Source organism: Panthera pardus, unplaced genomic scaffold (genome assembly GCF_024362965.1).
Source record: "Panthera pardus isolate Hobbes unplaced genomic scaffold, ASM2436296v1 HiC_scaffold_4, whole genome shotgun sequence".
Lineage (NCBI taxonomy): Eukaryota > Metazoa > Chordata > Mammalia > Carnivora > Felidae > Panthera > Panthera pardus.
Window position 1 is genome coordinate 20,317,815 of NW_026526969.1, and position 9,504 is coordinate 20,327,318.

Genomic DNA, 9,504 nt, shown 5'->3' on the forward strand with positions numbered 1-9,504 from the left:
CTCTGCCTTATTGTGTCCCCACATTTTCCACATGCTTACGTGGAAACCGGCCCAGCCCATCATTTAAAGGGCTGCCCAGAGGAAACACTCAATTTGTTTGCTCCACAGGAGACTCACAAGCCGGCAGCAGAGCCTGATCCTGAGCTACGCCGAGGATGAGACCGACGTGGAGGGGACGGTGAATGGTGTCACCAATACAAGCACGGGTAAGGTGGCAACACGTGGAAGGCCTCTCAGTCCTTGGAGGGTGCATGGTTCAGAAACACGTTGGGGTCTGCCCTTGCGGGGAGCATGACAGAGGGGCGCTGGGAGCCAGGAACAGCCTCCTGCCGGCCACTCTAACTTGCCCTGTGTGTGCAGAGGTCAGAGAGTGTCAGCTCGCCTCCTGCCGGAGGGCAGCCATGTGTCTGCGAGAGCTGTTCTGAGTTCTATCCGTGGTTCTGCCGCTCGCCCTGTGACCTTGGGCACATCCCCACATGAGATTCCTTGTAACAGCTTAAGGAGGAGACAGATGGGAAGACTTTATGCAATCCTGACCCAGAACGCCTCCCCAAGATTTCAGAGTGTCTTGTAAGTGATAGCTACCAAAGCCGTAAAAAAGCCAGTCGACCGAGCGCAAACCTGCCTGTGCACAGCAGGTCTAACTTTGAGTTCGTCCGGCAGCGAACAAATGCTGCGTTTACCCTGAGCTCGGATGTCAGGCTGTATCTATAGAGTGTTTTTAATACCAGCTATTTGATACCAAAATGCTGGCAGGCACAGGCTGTGGTGATGGCCGCCTCTGCTGCAGCTCCTCTTCCCGTGGGAGGTGGGGGCCCTGCGGAGGAGATGCTGGTCCTCCGTTGGTGGGGACTCGGCCCGGGATGGGGCGAGCTGCGTGGTGAACTGGCCTCAGCTGCACGGGTGTTCCCCCCTTACATCATTCTGCTTGTGTGGGTCCTGGATGCCCCTCCCTTGTCCTCAGAGCCTGAACGGCACTAGGGAGTGTGTGGTCACTCAGAGCAGGTGATGGCATCCAGGGGTGGGTTTCCAGGAAGGGAGGGCTGGTCTTGGAGCCTAGGGCTGGAGGTCCCAGCAGCAACTGCCTTTGCGTGGACTTGCTGGGCTTCTGTGGAGTCCAGGGGGCCAGGTCGTCTGTGACAAAGCAGCCACCACAAAGCCTGTCGGGAGCCTGACCAAACATGGAAAGGTTTGGTACCTGGATTTCTTACACTCTTGTTACAGCCCTTCTACTGAAAAGTGGAAATAGCCGTTCCACGTAATTGTAGTTGTGCTTCCTGAATTGCAAATGTTCCCAGTCACCTGGCAGGGGAGATTTTCCTCCTCTCCCAACCACAGGAGAACTTGAGGTCGGCCCTGTGAGTCGTGACGCGGGCCTTGTTCACTAGATTAGAACATTGGTGTTTTTGTTAAACTCTTTTCTGGTAGTTTAACTTGAGAGTTGATCATACAGTCAGCTTATGAGTATCCTTTGAACCCTCGTGACTTCTGTGGTTCCTTGTCCTCATAGCTAGTTCCCCGCCCTCACTCAGCCTGGATTTATTGGGAACCTCTGGTGTGACAGACACTTTGTCACTTCTTCCTTTTAAATTTTTATTGACATAATTTTGTTGAGCATAGTTTAACTCTGATGCATGAATTGAGCGCATTTCTGAAAAGTTGTTGTAAAGTGACGTAGTACGCCAAATTCTTTTTTCCCTACTCACTTTCATTGTCATTTCAGAGCTGTGTTCTCGTGGGAAATTTGGCTCCCAGATGTAATTTTTTTTTTAATGTTTATTTATGAGAGAGAGAGAGAGAGGCCGAGTGTAGGTGGGGGAGGAGCAGAGAGAGGAGGAGACACAGAATCTGAAGCAGGCTCTAGGCTTTAAGCTGTCAGCACAGAGCCCAACTCACAAACTGCAAGATCTCGAACTCACAAACTGCAAGATCATGACCTGAGCCGAAGTCAGACGCTTAACCCACTGAGCCACCCAGGGGCCCTGGACATAATTTTTAAAATAGCATTTAAGAATCTTAGAATTGGCTTCAAAGAATGCTGCCCAGACATGGCTAAATTTCATTATACTGTGAAGACAGTTATTTTGCAATCTGCATGTGAAAATACGACAGTACTTATAATTCTCATTTCCTGACAACCTCACTAACAGTGGGTCATATTTATTTAAGTAGAGTCTGAATCTCTTATTTCAAACATTTAACAAAACCTAAACTGAAGTTATGTTAGAAACAGTTATGTTCAGGGGCGCCTGGGTGGCTCAGTCGGTTAAGCAGCCGACTTCGGCTCAGGTCATGATCTCGCAGTCCGTGAGTTCGAGCCCCGCGTCAGGCTCTGTGCTGACAGCTCGGAGCCTGGAGCCTGTTTCACATTCTGTGTCTCCCTCTCTCTCTGACCCTCCCCCGTTCATGGTTTGTCTCTCTCTGTCTCAAAAATAAATAAACGTTAAAAAAAATTTTTTTTAAATAAAAAAAAAAGAAACAGTTATGTTCAGGTATCATTGCTTCGTGGAATAAAGTGTTACTCAGATCACTTTTTTTTTTTTTTTTTGAGACAGAGACAGACCATGAGCAGGGGAGGGGCAGACAGAGAGGGAGACAGCAGGCTCCAGGCTCTGAGCTGTCAGCACAGAGCCCGATATGGGGCTCGAACTCACGGACCATGAGATCACGACCTGAGCCGAAGTCGGACGCTCACCGACTGAGCCACCCAGGAGCCCCTCAGATCACCTTTTTAGTAGCCTCCAAATACACGTGAGTCAGGGAGCCCTCAGAACCTGACAGGAGCTGTCAGGTACAAACTGATTTCTGGGCGTCTATACTTTCATTAGGGAAAAGGGCACCTGAAGGGCATTTGGAGTAGATATAATTACATAGGAAACCGACCCAAAAGGTTTGGGGGATTTAATATCCCTTGCCTATTTTTGGTCCCTAGTACAGCTGGTGAAAACCTTAACAGCTGACCCTTGCTTCTTCCCCATTCTGTGAATCAGAAAGTCCAGAAAGACACCGTGCACTCAGGGACTCTCAGTACTCAGGGCGGAGCATAGAAGACACAGGGAGTCGGCAAAGTCTATTATTGCGAGACTGAGTTAGAGACAGTGTGGCTCAGGGTTTGTGCTTCTGGGTCCTCGTTAACTCTTGGTGACAGTACACATACATTTACCTGGAGTTGTAGAAAGCAGTTCCAGAGCTCACTGTCTGGGAATCCCACCTGCCGTTTCTCCTCTCCGACAGAGTTGGCAGCGTTGACCTTCACACAGGGTGCTGGCAGGAGGAAGATGAAGGAAAAGACAAAATTTTAGTAGAACGAGAGGTACTTTGCTGGCTCAGCCTGTGTGTGTAGTCGGCTCAGGGAGTCAGGCTGTGTGTATAGACCTGCACCTCCACCTGCAGGGCGGCCCCGGTCCCCAGAAGTCAGGTCCTGGAGTCCTCTCGGTCTCTGTTTCTTCAAACATAAGTTCCTTTAGCATTTGTTACGTGCTAAGAGATGACACAGAGAGAGACAGAGTCCGTGCCGTCATCCAGCTTATAGATAACGGGAGAAGACAGCAAGCACTGAGCCCCAGATACGTACTGAACCCTTCTCTTTTTAAAAAAAAATTTTTTTTTTAACGTTTATTTATTTTTGAGACAGAGAGAGACAGAGCATGAACAGGGGAGGGGCAGACAGAGAGGGAGACACAGAACCAGAAGCAGGCTCCAGGCTCTGAGCCATCAGCCCAGAGCCCGATGCGGGGCTCGAACTCACAGACCGCAAGATCGTGACCTGAACTGAAGTCGGCGCTTAACCGACTGAGCCACCCAGGCGCCCCTGAACCCTTCTCTTAAGAGAAGCTTGTGCCGATGGAAAAAACATTTTGGCCCATATTCCTGGGATGATTGTTACTCTTCCCCTGGGATCACAGTATAAACAGCTATCAGGCAGCTCTAACTTGGAATCCCTGCCTAATAAGTTGGCGTGTTTCTTCTTTGAATCCCCCAACACTTTCCATGGCGCCTGGCACAGGGCTGGTTCACAGGAAATGTTGATTGAGTTTATTTGAATTCATTTTTCTCATGTCGCTGGGAGATACTCTGAGAGATGGGAGTACAAGCTCTTCCCCAGGAGAGAAGAGACCTGTGGCCTCAGGCTGGACCTCTGTGTTGGCTGAGCAGCCCCTCTGGGTGTGGTCACCTTCTGAAGGTGTAGATGCTGGCTGTATTTAAAGAAGCTTTAGAAGCACAGTGCCTTTGTTTGTATCCTGTCCTGAGACCAGAAGGCATCTGAATGTCCGCGACATCCGTAAGGACACATCCCTCCTCCTGTCCTAGGTTAGAAAAACTGTGTGTATATAGACTTTGTCATCTATGTGTGTAGTTTATTCCTGACATTTGGTTCAGAATTTTAAATTTAGTGCTTATAGCCTTTGATGTCCCTGCCAGTGAACCTTATTCCTGAAGGAGTCCTTTTATCCAAATTTAAAATAGAGATAAGACCGGAGTTCCTGGTGGTAGAGGGTGATTTGGCATGTTTGCGTTTTGTTGTTTTATTTTTGTTGTTGTGAATCATTAACCTGTTAACTGGTTGCTTATTCTGGGGCCTTTGACCACTGTGGCTCACATACCTGTAGCCGTGGGGGCATCACCGTTTCCCACCTTCTGAATGATGAGGACAGCAGAGTTGCGGGGAGGAGGGTGACGGCAGTCTGAGTTTCTGTGCCCTCTTGTGACTCGTAGTTAACAGCTTGGCAACGGACGAGGCAAGGCCCCAACTCTGCCCTTATCATCTGTAAAGGCTTGGGCAAATTACTTCAGCTCTCCAGGCCTCAGCTTTACCATCTGTAAGTTGGAAATGATAGCAGCCTGTATTTCATAGGGTTCTTACGTGATTAAATGAGATCACGTAGGTAAAGCATTTGACACGGTACGTGGCACACATTAAAAGCTCCGTCAGCTAGAACTCATAGTGACCCATGCGCACGCACAAAGGTCTGCCATTCCCAGAGCAAGGGCACGATAAAATCAGTCCATACTCTCCTCTCCTGTGTCCAGGGAGGCCCAGGAGTGATGGGAAATTTCTGGTTTGCGGGTTGCTTTGTGTGAGGAGGCTCTTTGTTACTTAAGGCATCACGTCAGAACGGGGGATGTGAGGGACTAAGGGAAGGCACACATGGCCTTGCAACCTGTGGCGGTGGGCACCTCTCACGGGGATCTGCTCTGGTGACTCTGCAGTGCCCGGGGTCCTCTGCTGGGGAGCCCTGGGAGTCGGGGATCACTCAGCCACCTTGACTTTGGTGATAGCTCACACCTTGGTTAGCACATCCTTGTTTGGGGCTATTGCTCTCTCTGAAGACGTTTCTGAGCTCTGAGAGCATGCCAGGTCCACGAGACTGCCCAGGGTGCTGTACCCAGGGGCGACTCCACCCACCCCTGCTTGGAGCCTGGTGCCCAGATCTTTGGGCCTCTTACTGATGAAGGCATCTTTTTTTTTTTTTTAATGAAAAAAAAATGTTTATTTATTTTTGAGAGAGAGTGCAAGGGGGAGAGTAGCAGAGAGAGAAGGAGACACACAATCCCAAGCAGGTTCTAGGCTCTGAGCTGTCAGCACAGAGCCCGATGTGGGGCTTGAATCCACGAACCGTGAGATCATGACTTGAGCTGAAGTTGGACACTTAACTGACTGAGCAACCCAGGCGCCCCTCACTAATGATGGCATTTTAGACTAAGATCTTGGGAACCGTGATCCTTTTTTACTGCGCTATGCATCGTACTTGGCATATACAACCTAGCATGTTAGAAACACACCCTGTGCTGAGTACAGGAGCTCATGGCAGAAGCTTGTCCTGCCTGCCTAGTGGTTGGCAGTTCTTGGACAGATTTATGCAGCAGAGTTGATCTCCATAATCTCAGCTTGGGCCCTGAAAAAACGGCCAAGGAGCTTCCCTGTTTCTAGGGCATGTAGGGTCACATGCCCTTGACGGGGAGTTTGCCCAGGGACGCATAGGGTGCCCAACTGCTGTTGTTACAGGGAAGAAGTGCACGTGTCGTGGGATTCCACAAGGCAGCGAGTCCCTTCCCTGGGTGTCCCAGAGACCCCAGGTGCACACGTATGGAGCGTGGAAGCTGGTCATTTGGTCTTGGTATGTGTTCTTCACCTGCTTGGAGTCAGTGACTTGGTTGTTAGGAGCTTGGGCTCTGGCCCTCGCTGCTTGTGTTTGAACTCCATTCTCCCCACCACCTACCGTCTCTGAGACCTTGGGCAAACTATCTAATATAACTCTCTCTGTGCTTTCGTGGTTTCTGTTGTTGTTGTTTTGTTTTTTAATGTGTGAAATTTGTGTGTAAAGGATTGAGTGAGCTACTGTGGGATCTGCGTGGCCTGACCTGGAAGGCATGTGGCACTTGGCGGTTGTTACAGTTGTTCAGGTGGAGTTAGCTGGTCACTGTCCTTCTCTCTGTCTTGTTTCCCTGTTGTGGGTCAGTGACTCAAGGAGCAGTTGGGATACACTAAATAAAGCACTGAGAGGCCCTTCTGCTTCAGTCATCTAACAGGCGAGGCCACGCTGGCTGACCTGGGAGCCACCCCCTCCCCTCTCAGGGTGGTGCTTGGTGGCTTCTTGAGTGGCAAGCCCCTGGGTGGCCAGTGTGGGTAGGCGGGGCGAGGGATGGGACTCCTGGAGGTGGCTCCCTTGACCCCAGTTCTTTCTGCTGTTTGTGCCCAGGTGGCAGGACCATGGATAGCTCCGCAGGAGGCAAGGCTAGGCCTGAGGCTGGGGAGGACAAGGAGGGATTCCTTTCCAAACTTAAGAAAATGTTTACCTCCTGATATCCCAGGCGAGGTAGGAAAACCCCAAGGTTTCTTCCCCCTTTGTTTCCCTCTATGAACTAACCCTGTTTTCCTTCACCTTAACCAATATCATACCCCCGTCTCCCTGCTCCCAGGCTCGGAAGGGTTGCCAGTGTAAGTGTGGTGTATCTGGCTCCACTCAAGAGCCAGGCCTCCCGGCCCGTGGAGAGGCCTGCATCAGGGCAGGGTGGTGGCGTTGGCCGGCGGTGCTGGGTGGAACCAGACTGCAGCGGCCGGCCTTCTGCCATGTCCACTTCTGGAGAGGTTGCACGGGGGGGTGCCTCACAGTCCTCCTTCCACCAGCTTCCAGGGGGGCCGCGTCCCACAGTGGTGGGAACCAGGCTGCCCACAGTCACAGAGGGCGAGTCACAGCAGAGCCAGGCCTAGAACTCAGACCCCCCCCCCCCCCCCCAACCTCCTGCGGAGTCATGTTCCCTGCCTGGGAGCCGCAGGGCCGTGTAAACCTCAGGGGGCTGCCATGAGTCGTGCTCGCTCACTGTGGTGTCTCGGGACTCACTCTTCTCTTGTTCTGGTCCCTGGTGGCTGGGACTCCTCGTGCAGATCCTTCCCAGGGATGATAGAAGCTCACCCGCAGGGCGCCTTCTTCCTGCAGTGCTAGTGAACCGTGACCATTTGTGTCTTGGCTCAGGAAAACGGTCCACTGGGAACTAGGCCGGGAGCAGCAGCCCCTCCGTGTGGCCAGGGCCCTGGAAGGATTCCGGAACAGCAACACTGCGCCCTTGCCTGCAGAGGCCCTGGACCACCTTGGCGACAGCAAGACCATGTGACAATACACCTCTCCACGGACTAGTCCTAGGGGACAGCCCCTGGGCAGTAGGGCGTGGCACCCATAAGGGATGGTGGAAGTTTCCCGTCCATGGGTAGGTAACTTGGCCTCTTCTAGCTCAGGCAGAGTAAAACAACTGGACATTTCTTGCAGAGCTAAAACTCTAATTTGGAATCAAAAGTGGTGGAGATACTAGTTAAAGAATTAAAGGCCATGCTTACAGCTTAAAAATGAAGCCTTAAGCTGCACTGAGTCATGAAGTGATTAATTTCCCTCTCAGCAAACCTCCGGGAGCTTCTGGAATGAGTCTTTTCTGCCAGATTGTCTTTTTGAGGAACCTGGAGCTTGCACGTCCCACAGTGTCCTCCACCCCTCAGCCAGGACACCCTGTGCTCTTGTCGGAGTTTATGTCCCAAAGATCCCAAACAGCTGGAACGTAGGCGCCTTGGGGCCTGGGGACGCACATACCAAGGGGGTCCCCAAAGATGTCATTCCTGACCATATGGGCCGAGATCTTTATCAGGACGGATGGTCCTTCCTTCCACCCTGTGTGGGGTGGCTTCTCGTCCCTGACTGTTGAGTTCTGTTGTCCTGCGGCAGGTGTTAAGGGGGACTCTTGCCCTTCTGCTCAACCCCAGCTGGTCACAGCTACAGCCCAGGGCCGACTAACAGCCTGTCACCCCAGAGACCTGCCCCTCTGCCTGCCACTGGCTTGGTTCTCACCACTCACATTGCTGACATCGGTTTTTAGAAGTGTGTGTAAACTATTCAGTGCTGAGAACTGTTGTCGTCTCTATAAATGTTTGTTCAGAAAAGGAAAGCACAGTCTGAGAGGTTGAAGGTTTCACCATCCAGCCAGAGCAAAACACACTGTCACCAGTCTCAGCTTGTAGGGTGTGCGGGCTCCACATGCTTCCAGATCCTCCCACTGGTAAGACAGGCTAATGGAGAAGGCTTACAAATAGTTTCCTTTTTGTTTTCCTTCATAATTTACAAAATAAAGCATCTATTACTGTGATCTAAGAATGTAAAATGATTCTGTATCCATGTAAATAAGATTACTGCAAAAAGTTATTTAAAGCCTAAATTGTGGTCATATTCTTCTTTGAAAGAGTTCAAATTGCTTTTCACAGGGGGCTCAGCAGTGGGGTTGCTGATGTTCATCTACACATGGGGGCCATCCCGCATCACTTCTGGCCTTCCTGGGGCTGCCCCCATCCACTGAGTCACTCCAGCCCAAGAGCACACGCACCATGATGGCCACATGGTGCTCTGACAAATGCTGACCCTCCAAGATCCCAGTGCGGGGGCGCTTTCCATGAGACTATGCTTATTTGATTGAATGTTCTGGAATTCTCGGCGTGTAACTTTCTTTGGGGGCCACGAGAAGATGTGCAGTGTTGGCCTACTTGGGGCCCTGCATGTCACTGTCTTCCTCACTAGATTTTTTTTTTCTCCTCCATTATTTTCAGAGGAATGTTGTTGTTTTTTTTTTGCATTGAAGTTTTTGCTGATTGTAGTTTAACTGGTTTGGGCTCCCAGCAGAGGCTGTCCCACAGAAGCCCTGATGGCTGCACAGCTGCAGTGACCCTGAGCACATAGCTCAGACCCATCCCAGGGTTCCAGGCTGTGCACATGAGGTGTGAGAGCACTTGCTGGGCCGGGTGAAGACGTTGGGGAAGACCTTGTGGGCACAAAGAGGCTGCGCGGTGACTTTGTGCCAGCATCAGATGCTTCTCCCTTCACCAGAATGGGCCCGGCACGGTCCTAGATCCCAGGTCCAGCGGTGGGACCTGGGCAGTGCCTCATGACAGCTTAAGTTTTCTTCCTGGAGAAGTCCAGCCAAATCCCATTCATGTCTTGTCTTTTGAAAGCACAAGTCTGGAGGGAG

At 51.2% G+C, this 9,504-nt stretch overlaps 1 protein-coding gene across 2 annotated transcripts in view; it reads left to right on the forward strand.

Annotated features, from left to right (window-relative positions):
• Positions 1-8,700, forward strand: part of DNAJA3 (DnaJ heat shock protein family (Hsp40) member A3) — a 29,613-nt gene extending 20,913 nt beyond the window's left edge. Inside the window, exons 10-12 of one of the 2 annotated variants that reach the window (XM_019468448.2) lie at positions 109-206; positions 6,702-6,818; positions 7,476-8,700. In XM_019468448.2, the coding sequence (XP_019323993.2) occupies positions 109-206; positions 6,702-6,805 (202 nt within the window). In that variant the 3' untranslated portion in view covers positions 6,806-6,818; positions 7,476-8,700. The remainder of the gene's footprint in view (positions 1-108; positions 207-6,701; positions 6,819-7,475) is intronic. The other variant, XM_019468449.2, reaches the window with a different exon arrangement.
• The last annotated feature ends 804 nt before the right edge of the window (positions 8,701-9,504 follow it).